The sequence below is a fragment of the Urtica dioica genome, chromosome 6 (assembly GCF_054948205.1).
Source record: "Urtica dioica subsp. dioica isolate 48M chromosome 6, U.dioica_male_clone48M_v1_H2, whole genome shotgun sequence".
NCBI lineage: Eukaryota > Viridiplantae > Streptophyta > Magnoliopsida > Rosales > Urticaceae > Urtica > Urtica dioica.
In genome coordinates, this window is record NC_142761.1 from 18,366,566 (window position 1) to 18,382,621 (window position 16,056).

At 45.7% G+C, this 16,056-nt stretch overlaps 1 protein-coding gene across 2 annotated transcripts; it reads right to left on the reverse strand.

Annotated features, from left to right (window-relative positions):
* Positions 1–372: 372 nt before the first annotated feature.
* Positions 373–9,042, reverse strand: LOC149393469 (casein kinase 1-like protein 11). Of its 2 annotated transcripts, none has more exons than XM_089617857.1 (14): positions 8,286–9,042; positions 8,118–8,158; positions 7,684–7,753; positions 7,381–7,529; positions 7,190–7,285; positions 2,759–2,829; positions 2,392–2,453; positions 2,226–2,289; positions 2,066–2,150; positions 1,738–1,864; positions 1,577–1,650; positions 1,422–1,482; positions 1,197–1,300; positions 373–954 (listed from the first exon to the last, which is right to left on the reverse strand). In XM_089617857.1, the coding sequence occupies exons 1-14, from the start codon at positions 8,359–8,361 to the stop codon at positions 685–687; spliced, it is 1,350 nt and encodes a 449-aa protein (XP_089473983.1). In that variant the 5' UTR covers positions 8,362–9,042; the 3' UTR covers positions 373–684. The 2 variants fall into 2 exon arrangements, with proteins under 2 accessions (XP_089473983.1, XP_089473982.1); XM_089617856.1 differs by having other exon boundaries at positions 1,422–1,485.
* Between the last annotated feature and the right edge of the window lie 7,014 nt (positions 9,043–16,056).

Sequence of the window (16,056 nt, forward strand, 5' to 3'; positions counted from 1 at the left end):
CCTTGGACCGAAATGGAAAAAGTTCTAAAATAGTTGTTCGTAAACAAGTGACAACACATTTTAGTACCCATTGATGCTAAGCTAATGTTTCTTAATAAATCAACCAGAAAATAAATATGTATATATTTACCATCCTCGCTTCTTTTTTGTTTTTGGTGACTTTTTTGTTTTTATCACCAAATACGACTCGAAAAGAGTTCTGTCGAAAGCTTTGTACACAACAGTTCTGCCGAAAGCAGCTGTTTTCTTTTTATTGCAAAAACCAAGCACTAAAGTTCGACACAGACAGGGAGGCACTTATAACAGAAGTTGGTAGGTAGAAAAAGCGGCTTAGGGTTGTTAATTACCACAATGTAATTGACACCTAAAAAATATGAATTAAAAAAATCGATATTGCAGTCAAGATCTCATTTTGATGACATAATTGGAACCATAAACATTTGCATCTGCTAACAAAACGTTGAAAACGGAGGTACTTTTTACAGCTACCACCATGCCTCGTCTCATGGATATATTCAGTCCCCGAACTCTTTCCTGAAATCTATATGGTAAAGCTAAAAACGGATAGTCTATCAAAGGACATGAAACTTCATTGAAATATATTTTAACCACGAAATGGGATCCAACAACTGATACATATATACAGACTGAAAAAATAAACCCTCAGTATTGCTGCTTATATGATTACTTCCTAGGTCTGGTGCTGAGAGAGAGGAGTTCAAAGCTTCGTATAGCGTCGTTGGTGCTGGGGCCACCACGTGGGTTGGCGGGGTTTTGGGAGAAAGTGATTGTTTTGGAGTCGGGATGGAGTCTTTGGGTGGTCGACAAGCGACCACTGCTCGAAACAAGGCGGCTTGACCTGTTCGAGGTCGGCCGGCTGCTCATCAGCACCACCGGCTTCTTTGAGCTGCTACCATTCTGAGACGAGCTCCGTGCCCTTTCCGAGTCCGGCTTCTGCAATAAAAAATAAAAAAAAATTAGAGAAGTATAGGAAAATAACTGTGTTCAACGAATTTAGCAAATAACCAAAGTTCGGAAATTCTGCGAGTTCTCTTACAATTCTTGGCTACATACAAAAAAAACTTGAGTTTCAAATAACTAAATTACTATGGTGCCCAAATAAGAATATCATATAATTGGAATGAACGCCAAAACTAGCAAAAACTGTGGAAGAATTTGTTTGAAATGTGACTGACCACAGCTTCCTTGGAAGATGGCCCGTCCTCTGAAGGTCTGTGCCGGGAGTATTCGCCATGCCCTCCATTCCTTCTAGCAAAACTCTCGACCGCGCCAGAGAACACTAATTAAAAATACACACAACCTGATAAGGGGTCGAGATATCTCTAAGGAAGTCTATAAGCCAATATCTGAGATTTCGCAAAACCTTGTCTGAACTCTCCGAAAAAGAAGAAATAACATACCCGGTGGTCTCTCAAGCCTCTCACCAGATTGTCCGGGATTTATAGGAATTTTAGCAGTCGGCTGCTACACAAGATAGGATGGATAAACCGACGATATAACATTAAGTATGATGTATTATCTGCGGAAAGTAAGAGTGAGGATACTAAAATCACACCCGTATTCTTGAACTGGACCCTATCTGTGGGTATTTGAGAATAGTCCAATCAAAAACATAGTCAAACTGGTAACCTGCACCAATTCGAATCATCCAATCATGTTATTATTATTAGTAAGGAAATTCTAATAGACAAGAAGCTAAAATGGCACCATTTTTACCTTCTCGAACAAACAGGTCTCGAAAAAGTCTCTTAAGATATGAATAATCTGGTTTGTCTTCAAACCGCAATGACCGGCAATAATGGAAGTACGATGTAAACTCAGTCGGATATGTTTTGCAGAGAACCTGTTCAAGTAACACATTAGTATAGCATGTTCTCCAAAAAAAAAAAAAAAAAGTGTTATTAGAAAGAAATAACCATGTAAATTGACCTGGTGACAATTAATCGCGACTAATTACTCAGATAGAGCTATGTATTTGATCTTGGTATTCGTTTTTTTTTTTTGGTTGGGGGGGGGGGGGGGGTTCAAAGGAGGATCGACTAACCTCTATGGGAGTAAGCATCTTTTTTTCACTAATCTTGTCATATTTCTGTTTTTTTGTACCTGCTTTCAAACCCTGCCATGGAAGGCTGGTAAAGAAAATTCAAAGAATTAATAAAATGGAGCAATGAAATAGTTAAAAGCACAGAAATCTGGTCTATAACCTTCCCCTCAAAAAGTACAAAAGCACATAACCAAGGGACTCTAGATCATCTCTCCTGCTTTGCTCTGCAAAACAAGTTAGATACTAAACAAAAACCGATATAACTAGTCCATCCGGACTAGAAAGAAGTTCATTACCAGATAAAATTTTGCAATAAGTAGTCTTACCAACTCCAAGGTGAGTGTTAACACTTGCATAGCGAGCTGTTCCAGTGAGATTCTTATTTTCCCTAACATGAACATCAACGTTTAAAAAGGAGTTATAAAAAGCCAGTGCATAGCATATTGCATTTTAAATATTCCACATAAAGACCAACAACATAAAACATTTAGTTAGAGCACAAACACAACATGGAATTTCCGATTCATATTTTGTCCTCGTTCTTTATTTTTTCTTTCCCTCTCAAACATTATACTTGAGTGATCTAGAATAGATATCTTGCAAAACCCACTAAAGCCTTTACTACAATGTTTGGTTTATGCTATAACATGATATAAACACAAAATTGGATCTCGGAAAACAGTATCCCGATACCTGTATGGTATATGTTTGTGTGTCTGAAGATCCCTGAATTTCTTCGCAAGACCATAGTCTATGATATATACCTGCATGAAGATATAACTTATATCCTTAAATTTCAGGCATGGTATTTTAAATGCAAATATTCAAGACAACAACCAGCTCTCTACTATATGTCATCGCTGAAGTAATAAAACTACAAAGTTGAGCACAATATTACAACTACTGCAAAGATATCATGCAACTAACATTCCTTCTATATCTAGCTTTTCCAAAACAAGAATTTCAGACAAGGTTAAAAATGCAGTAACTGAGTCCTTAAATGCAATAGAACTAGCAATTTTAAAAAATAGAGACCATCCACCAAAGAAACGTCATATATCTGGCGTCAATGAAATATGCTAGCTCTCTTCAAAAATCATGATTCTTTCCCAATGTAAGAACTTAAACAAACTGAACTCCTTGTCATAATCATTGCCCTATAATCATACGATTACTTTTAGAGTTAAGTTAAAACGAGCTTCATGCGTGTAGAAGAGTAAGGGTCTTCGCCGGGAGCTTCGGAACCTCGAGATTGAGATGTCCTTTGGTAAAAAGGAGGCTGGGTTGTTGAGTAGGAATCAATGATGATTCTTTCTTGGAACGTTAGGGGATCGGGTGATCCCGAGAAAAGGAGAGGTATTAAGGCCTTGGTTTGCAGTGTTATTCCGGATCTAGTAGTCTTTCAGGAAGTGAGCAGGTCTAATGTGGATAGAAATTTCGTGGGCAGCGTGGAGTTCTAGATTTAAAGAATGGATTTACTTACCCGCTTCCGGCTCTTCCGGCGGTGTTCTGGTGGTATGGGACTCAAGGACTATCAGCGTTCAGAATAATTTTGTGGGCTCCTTTTCGGTGTCAGTGGAGGTGGTGTCGGCTGATTCTTCTTGGTGGTTCTCGGGGGTTTACGGCCCTTGTCACCCGGGTGAGCGAGGGGAGTTTTGGGACGAGCTTGCTGGCCTGGGCAAACTATGTGGACCGGATTGGTGTATTGGCGGCGACTTCAACGTTGTCCGCTACGCGCACAAACGTTCTTCTCCGGTTCGAGCCAGGAGATCGATGAGTCAGTTCAACGAACTCATTTCGGATTTCGGGCTTTCTGACCCGCCCCTCTCCAACGGAAGATTCACGTGGTCAGCCTTCAGAGGGGTCTCTTTATGCTCTCGGTTGGATCGCTTCTTGTTCACCGAAGGTTGGAAGCAGCGTTTTCCCTTTAGTACTCATGAAATACGGTTTAGAGGGGTTTCCGATCACTTTCCGATCACAATCAGCACGTGTCCGGTAAAGTGGGGCCCAAGCCCGTTTAGACTCGACAATTCGTGGCTTGATAATAAGGTTTTCAGGGACCTAGTATCAGTTTGGTGAGGTCAAGATGAGCAAGAAGGTTGGGAGGGTTATTGCTTTATGAAAAAACTCAAAAGGTTTGAAGGAAAAATCAAAGGCTGGGCTAGTGAGGAAAGAGTTAAAGTGGCTGGCTTGAAAGTTAGTATTCAGCGGGATATTCAGCGTTTGGATAGAGCGGAGGAAGATTCGAACTGGTCTCTTGAGCTTCGGAATGAAAGGGCAGAGGAGCAGAAAGCCAAGCTTGCGGGGATTTTGGCGGAGGAGGAACGAGCGCTCAGACTTAAAGGTCGAGTTGCGTGGGCTAAAGACGGGGATGGCAATTCGAAATTGTTTCACTCCATTATGTCAGCCAGAAAAGCCAAAAACGCCATTCGCAGCCTCGAAAAAGAGGATGGTTCTATTATTGATGAGGAGAATCTTATTGTTGAGGAGATCAATGGATATTATGCGAGGCTTTTTTCGGCTTGCCCGGTTCGCACGATTGATTGGGAAGGGGTGGATTGGCAGGCTATCTCGTCGTCTTGTGCTTTGGAGCTGTCTAGACCGTTTGAGGAGGAAATTAAAGCAGGTGTTTTCGGGTGTGCAAGAGATAAGTCCCCAGGTCCCGATGGACTCTCTCGCTTTTTACCAGGTTTTTTGGGAGACCCTCAAGGACGATCTCTAAAGTCTTTTCCGAATTTTGGAATACCGGAGTCATCAACAACATAACCAACGAAACTCACCTCTGCTTAATCTCGAAGAAACTTAACTCTTGCAGAGTGAGGGATTTCCGTCCCATAAGCCTTGTCTCGAGTTTGTATAAGATTATTGCGAAAGTTTTAACTGAAAGAATTAAGCTAGTCATGGAAGACACGATAAGCGAGTTTCAAGGAGCTTTTGTGAAGGGACGGCAAATCACCGACTTGATTCTCATTGCGAACGAAACGGTGGAAGAAGTTAGGCGGTCCGGTAAGAAAGGAGTTGTTCTTAAGTTGGATTTCGAGAAGGCATACGATAAAGTGAACAAGGATTTTCTCGAGTTCGTCCTAGAGAAGAAAGGGTTCGACTCACGGTGGAGGAAGTGGGTCAGGGGCTGCGCTTCGTCCGTCTCTTTTTCCGTTATGATTAATGGTAAACCGCGCGATAGGTTTGGAGGGTCGAGAGGTATTCGTCAAGGTGATCCATTATCCCCATTTCTCTTCATTCTGGTGGCGGATGCTCTTTCGCGTAGCATCTCCCGCCGAGTGCATAGAGGTTCTTTCAAGCCTCTTGTTATCGGGTCGCCATGTGTTGCTATTTCTCATCTCCAATTTGCCGACGACACGCTGATTTTCGGCGAGCATGATTCGACAAACTGGGAAAACTTGCTGGGTATTGTTAAGGATTTCTGTGATGCATCCGGACTTTCGATAAACATCGAAAAGAGCAACATCGTGGGCATTAACTGCACGGACAGCGAGTCAGCCGCCCTTGCTAGGACTCTTGGATGCAAAGAAGATAGGTGGCCGATTTGTTACCTAGGGTTTCCTTTGGGAGACAGCCCTAGAAGAAAAGCTTTCTGGGATACGATGGTGTCTAAGGTGGCGAAGAGACTCGACGGCTAGAAGCGTGGGTTTCTTTCAAAGGGGGGAAAGATGACGCTCATTCTTTCTATCCTCTATGCGTTGCCTTCTTATTTTATGTCTATTTTCAAGATGTTGGAAGGGGTTGTTGCCGATATTGAAAGGATTATGAAGCGGTTTTCATGGGAAGGTTACAACGACGGACGGTGCCACGCTGCGGTGAGTTGGGACATCTGTTGTCTCCCGAAAAACAAAGGGGGGCTCGGTTTCGGCAATCTCGCGGTTAAGAACAACGCTCTTCTTGCAAAGTGGCTGTGGCGTTTCCCGATTGAAGAAGACGCGCTGTGGCACAAGGTTATTTCTGCAGTTTACGGTGTTTCTCCTAACGGATGGGAACCAGGAACCAGGGGGTCCTAAAGATCGTTCTTTTCGTAGCCCTTGGCGGTCTCGACCGTCCGCGAGTTGTTTTACAGCCGATGTTCTTGGAAGGTCTTTGATGGGTCCATCGTGCGTTTCTGGGAGAATATCTGGTGCGGAGTTACACGCTTGAAAGATCTGTTCCCACTTTTGGTGAGACTTTGTCCCTCTCAGAACGCCCCCATAAACGGGTTCGCGTTTCCCTCTCTTCTCCTGGTCAGGTGGACTGGAATTTTGGTTTCCCTAGATTTTTGACGAATAGAGAATCCTGCGAAGCGGCTGGTTTGACAGGTCTTTTGGAAGGTTTCAAGATTTGGGAAGGCCTCGAAGATAGATGCATGTGGCTGGGTGACGATGACGTTTTTTCTGTTAAATCACTGGCTGAGGACCTCTCACCCGCTGCATCTCGGCCTCCTGTTCCTTACTACAATGCTGTGTGGAAAGCTGCTACCCCAAATAAGGTACAGTTTGTTGCATGGATGGTGGCTATCAAGAGAGTAAACACAGCGGATCGTATCCAAAGATTGAATCCTCATCAGTTCCTATTGTCGAGTTTCTGTCCTCTTTGCCGAAGTGCGTCCGAAGATGCCGAGCACCTCTTTCTCAGGTGTGTGGTGGCTGCTGATTTGTGGCAGTGACTCTTCTCGAAGCTGGGTATCGCTATCTACCCTACCTCTGTAGAGTCGTTGCTAAATTTATACGAGTCCCCAGGCTTTAGTTTGAAAAGGGCAGAAGCCGCCAAGACTGGGATTTTGGCAGGTCTATGGGGAATTTGGAACACTCGGAACAAGGTTATCTTCAAGGATGAGAGTTGGCACCTTCAAAGCTTGATTGACTCTCTGAATCATTGTATAGCTTTGTGGCTTTTTTCTTCCTACTCTGAGTTAAAGTCTTTTTCTTTGGCCGATTTGGCAAGGGATTGGCCTAGTGCTCTGTAATTTTCGTTCTTTTCGGGTTTATGTTTCCAGTTTTGAACTCCTTGTATTGGTTCTCGACTATGCCGTTTTAAAGTAATATAGTCCCGTTGTTTCTTTTAAAAAAAAAAAAAAGAGTAACTTATGATGGACAATATTGTAGAAACTTCCAAAAGAGCTACAAGATAATATACCTGATTCGCTTTGCGCCCCAGTCCCATTAAAAAATTGTCGGGCTTTATATCACGGTGAAGAAAACCCCGTGAATGCATGTACTCGACCCTGTTTATCTGCATAAGATAGAGAACAGGTTTACTGCTTGCATGAGGATGGCAATCAAAATTTGTTCACATAAACATGGTCTCTGAAGGCTATCATGACTTACTACTTGATCTGCGAGCATTAACACTGTTTTCAAGGATAACTTCCGGTTGCAATAGTTAAAAAGGTCTTCAAGGCTTGGTCCAAGGAGATCAATAACCATGGCATTGTATTCACCCTCAACTCCAAACCATTTTAAATGTGGAATACCCGCTATATATGAGAAATATAGCAATAAAATTATAGATACAAGTCTTGACTTTGTGTCTTTAAATTAAAAAACATAGCAATAAAATTTCAGGTACAAGACTTGACTTTGTGTTTTAAATTTTAAAAACCAGGAATCAATAACGCATAATAGACTCACTTCCTCCTTGAAGAAGCACATACAACTTTGATTCGTAGTGCAGCTGAGGGTGCTTTGTCTTCACTGATTCCTGGGAAAGCAAGCAACCACATGTCAGGGATTAGTAAAGAATATTCTAGTCTGGTATATTTTAAAGCACACCAACAACATAAGCAAGTACCCGGCTACACTTTAAAGTGAAATCGAAAAATGACCATTTAGCCCAACTAATTTAATCTCTTTTTTGTGAATGAAAGTTCCATAAAATAGAAAAGTAGCATCAAAGAACTCTTCAGAATTGTATCAAAAAACATGAATGGAACTAAAAACATATCCAAGAAACTGATGAAATCTAACAACAAAAAAGATCATTGGAAGTTCTATATTTTCTGTACACAAAGCCACAATCAGCAGTACACTCCAATAATAAAGGAAACTAAATAAACCTAACGTACCAGCTTTACAGCTACTTCTTCTCCAGTTTGTACATTGACCCCTGCAAAACAAATCAACCAAAACCACTGATTAGAACACAGCCACATTTAAAACCAGGACATAGCGTATACATAGTTCCAAAAATAGAACCACATGTTATGAGTAAAGTTGTCACATTCATAGCATACCCAAATAGAGCTCTCCAAAAGATCCACTTCCGATCTTCCTACCAAGCTTGTACTTCGCACCAATAACATGGTCCATGGTGTCTCTAAATACCAAATTAATACATACACAAACGACCAGAGACTAGACTCAAACTTTTATAGCTATGCTTTGACCTAAAATTTAACACAAGAAAATAAATGTTATCCCTAAAATATTCCGAAAAGATTTGAGATACAAATACAACCTCAGATGAGTCAAATTCCCACGATCTAAAACCGCAATCAGAAAAGCTTGAAAAGTTACTGCACATACAATTCTGCAAAATACATATTCATATTGCGATACCGATAATCCACAAATTTCAGATTAATCAGCGAATACGAAGACAAGGTTTTCCTGGTCATTCAAAAAGACACTAGAACGACAGAAGCATGCAATAGGCTAGTGTTCGTCCTAATGAGCAAAGAAAAAAAAAACTAATTTTAGGGGAAAAATCGAAGATTCTTGTTCGGACAAAATGAACAGAATCTGAAGCCGACGAATTTCACGAACTAACGAACTAAAGAAGAAAGGATAAACATAAAAAGATCTTCAGGATCTAGGCTTAGGTCATGAATTGAAGTGAGGTTTAACGATTGAAAAGTTTCAGGGAAAGAGAGGTAAAAGAAATAGAAATTCGGTTCAGAGAGAGAGAAACGGGATGGATGAGAAGAGAAAATAAATGATGTTTTTTTTTTTTTTTTTTGTAAGGAAAAAATGAATGATTTTTTTTTTTTTTTAGTAGAGGAAAAAATGAATGATTGCTGTGAAGGAAAAGCCGGATGATTTTTTATTATTTTTCTTATAATATAATTTCGGAGGAAATATAATAATATTATAATGTAAAATAATTATTAAGATTGAAAAGAAGGGTGTCCGGTGTCCCACTATAGTTGAGCTCTCCGTGACTTGAACTATACTTTAGTTATGTTTCCACACGTCTGATTGTCAAAGACACGTGGGAACTGTGGGAAATTTTGTGTTCGTATAGAAAAACCGCAAATACCGATTTTGAACGGATTTCGTGCAAGATTCTGCATCCTCTAAATCCACAAGAATATTAAAGTCGAGAATCGTTCTTCCAGTTTTTTTTTAATGTTATTTTGTAGTTTTTAGTTAATATTTTAAGTTTTCAAGTTAAAAGAGAGCATTTGGAGCTCTATGAAATTAATGGGGGCGTCGAAGCGAATTTAAAAACTATAGAGTCGCTTCTAAAAATTCACTACTAAAGGTCTGTCGCTTCTAAATATTAGAAGCGACTAGTCGCCTCCAATGTCACTTTTAAGTCGAACTTTTTGGCGCTAAATATTAGAAGAGACATATTTAGATGCGTCTCCTCCAACGTTGCTTCTAAGTCGAACGTTTTGGCTCCCGTGAAATGGTGGGAATAGTTTAAAAGCGACATTAAAAGCGGAATGTCGCTTCTAATTGTTTTCAGCCATTTGCAGGAAATATTTAGAAGCGGAATTAGAAGCGATAATCCGCTTCTAATGTCGTTGTTTATTTTTTTAATATAACACAATTTTCGAATTCTAATTAAAATTTGCAAATTTCATTTAATTTAATTTTCAAAAACATGAAAAATCAAAAGTTTCATTTATATAAAAAGTACATAATAATAATCTAATCAAAAGTTTAAACAAAATAAAACATAATGAAAAGACTAAATAAAAAAGACAAATAAAAACCGTGATCAACGTTGGGAGTCTCTCCGCGTCCTCCGTGTGATCCGTGTCTTCCAACTAGTCCACACCGTCCTCTACCAGCTTGAGCCTATGAAGAAGGAGGATCCTTGGGTGATCGTTGTCGTTCCTCAAGGATACGCTTGGATGTGCTCGGGGAGCTCGATGACGTCGACCCGAAGCGGCACGCAATTTGGCTCACCCTCGACGCCATCTCTAGGTCGAACGTTCTCTTAAACAAGGCGTCGTACGCACCATCTAGGTCTGTAGCTACTCATGTCACTACTACAAATGTTGGATTACACAACGGAAATTCCACAACGGAACACAGTACCGTTGTGGAATCTATATGCTTCCACAACGGTACAGTTGTACCGTTGTGGAATGTCCAGGATTCCACAACGGTACCACAGTACCGTTGTGGAATCCCGGACATTCCACAACGGTACGGTGACCCGTTGTTGGATCTCGCCGCGGCCAAGGCAAGAACTCGCCGCGGCCAAACTCTTCCACAACGGTACGCTGTACCGTTGTGGGAAGGGCATAAAGTCAGAGATCTCGCTGCGGCGAAATCAATGCTTCGCCGCGGCGAGTTGATTCCACAACGGGACAATAACCCGTTGTTGAAATTTTTTACGACATTTCGCCGCAGCCAAGGCTTCAACTCGCCGCGGCGAATTGTCGTAAAAAATTTTAGGGCTTCACTATAAAAGCCTCATTTCGATTTCTTTTTTCATTTTTTACACTTTCACTCGCCTCAGACCTTCATTTCGGCCGATTCTGTGCAATTTCTCCTCCAAAACCCACCTTGAATTTGAGTTTGAAATGATTTGTTCAATTAGGTGAAAATGGGCCGTTCAAAGACCCCCGCCGGTCACAAAGAAGCCGCCCCTAGCTCTTCTAGGCCCCCCACAAAAAAAATAAGAGGTCTCGTCAAGCCGAACCTGAACCCGTAGTGGATTATAATAGTCGGGTATTCACTAGCAAGGCCGCAGAAGATCGCTACGACATCCTCGTTCAACGAACTCCGATCTTTGAACGAGGGTTGAAGGTGAGCTCAAGCACAACTATAGGGGCTCAAATCAACAACACCATCGAAGGTTTCTCTTGGAGAAAATTTTGTGCCACACCCGAGCACCAAGCAAACGTCACTCTCATGTACGAATTCTACGCGAACTTACCATATCACGAGGATGATGTGGTGACGGTTCGTGGTGTAGACGTCGATTGTAGTGTCGGAGCCATCAACGCATTGCTAGGAACCCCGGACATCGAATTCGAGAATGAGGGTTACCGACAATGGTTGAGAAATCCTAATCTCGATGAAATGTTGAGTTTGTTGACTACTCCAGGAGAGAATTGGGTCATGGACAAAGGAGTTAGAAAGCTTTTCCGTAAATCATTGACGAGGTTAGACTTTTCTTCTTTTTTGTGTGTATTATTTTATCTATTGTATGTTTTAAATAGAACGGTGTTTATTTTTTCTATTAATTGCATGTTTTAAATATAACGGTGTTTAATTTACAGGCTCGCAAAAACGTGGATTTATTTCATTTGCTCCCGTCTCTTTCCGATAAAGCACTTCACCCGTCTCGACGAGGAACATGTCCATCTTTTGTTTTGTATCATTCGTGGTAACACCATCAACGTCGGTCGATTCATCTACAATTGGATGAAGAGAATCGACTACAAGAATATCAAAAATGGGTTGCCGTATCCGTCAATCATCTACGGCTTGTGTCTGAATGCCGGTGTTGGAGGCGCAAAACACGACACAACCAAGAAGTGTGGGGCGCCTATTAATGACAAGACGATCGAGAGATACGTTGTCAAAGAGCCGGAAGAGGAGGAAGAGGATGAAGAAGAGCAGGATGAACCTGTTGTCGCACGAAAATGAACAACTATTTAAAACCTCGGGCGGTTCGATCCAAGGCCGGACCAAGTGATCGCACCCGGGCCAAGAGTGTGAACTCGATAGTCTCGAGCTAGGGTTCTCTCCGATCAACCCGCCTCTCGGGAGAGGTAGGGGGTGAGGAGGAGGAGTGACCGTGCCTTGGTTGTCGGCTGCCTACGTACCCGTGTGTGGGATCAGGTCAGAACGTAGTTCAAGCGTGTAGGACGCAGTATGAGGCGCGGAGCCTTGGTGGAGAGGCGTGCTCAACAAAGGAGACGAGGCACGGAGGAGTCCTCGGTGATGTCTCAGAACTTCGGAGATCACGGGCGCGAGAGAGAATGTGTGTTTTCTCTCTTTTGGAGACGTGGAAGACTCTAAGTTAAGAGTTCCTTGTTGTGGCGGAGATTACGGACGCGTAGGCGATTCCTAGTCGGAAATGCAGGACGCGTAGGCGATTTCTTGTCAAAAATGGCGGACGCATCTAGGGTGCTAGACGCGTAGGCGATTTTCAGTAGAAAACCGTTAGAGCACTCGTGGGCTCAAGATTAATCGCTCGATCAAGAGAGGCGGCACTCGGGAGTCCCCGGAAAGCGCTTCAGAATCTCCGAGAGCGAGAAATCGTGGAGAATCCGCTTCAGGCCAAGGATGGCATCTAGAGAAGCGGAGAGAAGTCTCAAGTTCCTTGAGAAAGAATGGGATGGATTTCCCCTCAATGAGAGGGGGTATTTATAGGTGTTTGGGGGCCTTAGGAGGCTCCTTTTTCGTCCATGTGGGACTAGGAACGCATGTGGCATCAAGCGGAGGTGCACGGCGCGCGCGGCGCACAAAGAGCGGCGCACAACGCGCGGCGCGCGGCGCGCGGCGCGCGGCGCGCGGCGCAGGGGGCGCGGCGCGCGGGTCATCTGGCGCGGCGCGCGGGTCATTGGACGCGGCGCGGGATGCGCGGCGCATGGAGCGCGCGGCGCGGGCGCGTCTTGGCGCGGCGCGCGGTCTTCCTGGCGCGGCGCGCGGCCTGTCTGGCGCGGCGCGCGGGCTGCTGTGCTTGGTTGGCCGGCGCGGCAGCGCGCGCGGCGCATGGCCCGCCTCGTCGGGCTCTTGCGGGCCTTCGAATACCATTCTTGCCACATGAAATATGAAGGTTTCAACTTGGCGAGAGTGACTCGATTCGAGGAGCGACTCGAGGCTCGACTCGAGGAGTGAAGCTCGACTCGAGGAGACCGACTCGAGGCTCGACTCGAGGAACAACCCAAGGCTCGACTCGAGGAACGAAGCTCGACTCGAGGAGACTGACTCAAGGCTCAACCCAAGGAGCGAAGCTCAACTCGGGGAGCCGACTCAAGTCTCAACTCGAGGGGCTAGGCTCGACTCAAAGAGTCAAGAGTTTGGGCGAAGGCTTGAAGACTTGCCGCTCTTCAGGACCTCCGGCCTGACCATCGGCCCTTTGAGCGACGTGCCTTCTTGGCGTCTCGGGTTTTCCGAAAACGACCGACAACATTAGCCCCCCAAGTTCATTGCTCGGGAGGCCCCGGGCGGTGAACTTTTAGTTGTTTTCGCCGGGTGTTTGAGGAAAATATGCTTCCCAGGGCTTCAGTGTTGCGAAGCCTTTGTGATTATAAAGAATACTCTCACAATTGTAAGTGCTCTTTCTCGCTTTTCCGTCTTTGTCGACACGAGTGTGTGATCGACACGTGGAGGAGGATCCAAGCGGATAGGAGACGTAGCTCGACGTGGGCGAGGCAAACGCGTTGGCGTCCGTCGCTCTAGCCCCGGAGCAATGGGGATATGCGTGCACAAGTAGGGCGTGCATTTATGTAGAGGTGTGCCGGCGTGTCGCGGCTTATTGATCTTTGGGCGAGGTCATGCCCAAGTCTATCTTCGATGGCGTTTTGTTTGATGATATCATCAACCCGGAGTCCATGGGACTCGACGGTGACTAGCAGGGTGACGATTGTGTAATCGTGACCTATTAGGGGAAGATCATGGCTTCCGTCTCGGCCAGCTTGGAAGGCGACTGCACTTTTGCATTTTGCAAAGGCGTGCTCATTCCGAGGTCTCGAAGACGGAGGTTGATGCTGCGGGCTGATGCTTCGAGAAGACGGAGCGGCACCTGGCGGAAGGCTCTGCTGCACCGGAGGGCTTCGACTGCTCGGGGATAAACGCTAAAAGTTTGACCACGCATCAAGCATAAGTCGGCCTCACGGGGCATCCGCCATTCCCGCCTTGGTGACGCTTCTTCGTCTGCGTTCGGAAGATCGGCCCTTATTCCCCAGGCGCGAGCGCGGGTCTCTACCTTGGCTGACCTGTTCTTCAGGTCGCTCCAGGCGTTTGTTCGAGGAGTGGGACTCGACTCGAGGAGACTGACTCAAGGCTCGATTCGAGGAGCGAAGCTCGACTCGAGGAGACTGACTCAAGGCTCGACTCGAGGAGCGAAGCTCGACTTGAGGAGACTGAATCAAGTCTCAACTCAAGGAGCGAAGCTCAACTCGGGGAGCCGACTCGAGTCTCAACTCGAGGGGCTAGGCTCGACTCGGGGAGCCGACTCAAGTCTCAACTCGAGGGGCTAGACTCGACTCAAGGAGACTGGCTGGACATTAAGGAATATGACTCTACTCGAGGAGCGATGCTCGACTCGAGGTGTATGACTCAATTCGAGGAGCAAGACTCAACTCGGGGAGAATGACTTGATGAGAGGGGTGATGCTCGACTCGAGGGGGATGACTCGAGGAGAGTGACTCGACTCGAGGAGCATGGCTCGACTCGAGGAGGGCGTGACTCGACTTGAGGAGGATGTCCTGACTCGAGGAGCAAGGCTCGATTCAAGGAGAGCGGCTCGACTTTAAGGAGCGATGCTCGACTCAAGGAGAATGGCTCAACTCAAGGAGCGAAGCTCGACTCGAGGAGGATGACTCGTCTCGAGGAGCAGAGCTCGACTCGAGGAGAATGGCTCAACTCGAGGAGCGATGCTTGACTCGAGGAGGATGACTCGTCTCGAGGAGCAGAGCTCGACTCGAGGAGAATGGCTCAACTCGAGGAGCGAAGTTCGACTCGAGGAGAATGGCTTGTCTCGAGGAGCAAAGCTCTACTCGAGGAGACTCGACTCGAGGCGCGAAGTTCGACTCGAGGAGAATGATTCGATTTGAGGAGCAAGGCTCGACTCGAGGAGATTCACTCGACTCGAGAAGCGAAGCTCGACTCGAGGAAGATGACTCGACTCAAGGAGCGAAGCTCGACTCGAGGAGACTGACTCGACTCGAGGAGCGAAGCTCAACTCGAGGAAAATGACTCGACTCGAGAAGCGAAGCTCGATTCGAGGAGGATGACTCGACTTGAGGAGCGAAGCTCAACTCGAGGAGACTGACTCGGTTTGAGGAGCAAGGCTCGACTAGAGGAGAATGACTCAACTCGAGGAGCCAGGTCTCAGCTAGTTCAGGCCGAGCGAGGTTCTTGCTCAGAGGCGGGTGTGATTGTGCTTAGTCGGCGGTGGTGAAGATGACATGAGTTGCGCCTTGTATGGCTGTTCAGGTGCGTTCCAATTAGTCATCATACGCAGCGCCTTGCATTGACTCAAAGCGCGTCATTAGAGACGGCTGCGTGCGTTGTTTTAGGCATCGTAGGCACGTCGTGAGGGATGGCCTAGATGCGGCATGTAGGTTACTTAGGTGTGTCACGTGGGACGACTCGGTTGCGCCATGTGGGCGTCTTAAGTGCGCCATGTAGGCGTCTTAGGTGCGTCATGTAGGCGTCTTAGGCTGCGCAATGTAGGCGTCTTAAGTGCGCCATGTAGGCGTCTTAGGTTGCGCCATGTAGGCGTCTTACGTGTGCCATGTAGGCGTCTTAAGTGCACCATGTAGGCGTCTTAGGTTGCGCCATGTAGGCGTCTTACGGGCTGCGCCTTTACGCGTCTTACGTGCGCCATGTAGGCGTCTTAGGTTGCGCCATGTAGGCGGCTTTGGTGCGTCGCGAGGGACGACTTTAGCCTGCATCTCTGGGATGTCTCTTGGGCGCGCCGCGGGGGCGTCTTTAGCCTGCATCTCGGGGATGTCTCGTGGGCGCGCCGCGGAGGCGTCTTTAGCCTGCATCTCGGGGATGTCTCGTGGGCGCGCCGCGGGGGCGTCTTTAGCCTGCATCTCGGGGATGTCTCGTGGGCGCGCCGCGGGGGCGTCTTTAGCCTGCATC

Excerpts from the sequence above, each read along its gene's own strand:
- LOC149393469 (XM_089617856.1), bottom strand. The coding sequence starts at position 8,361 with ATGGACCATGTTATTGGTGCGAAGTACAAGCTTGGTAGGAAGATCGGA. Across the intron at positions 2,454-2,758 it reads CACAAACATATACCATACAG|GGAAAATAAGAATCTCACTG; the intron begins GTATCGGGATAC and ends TGTTCATGTTAG. Across the intron at positions 1,301-1,421 it reads GAGGCTTGAGAGACCACCGG|TGTTCTCTGGCGCGGTCGAG; the intron begins GTATGTTATTTC and ends ATTTTTAATTAG.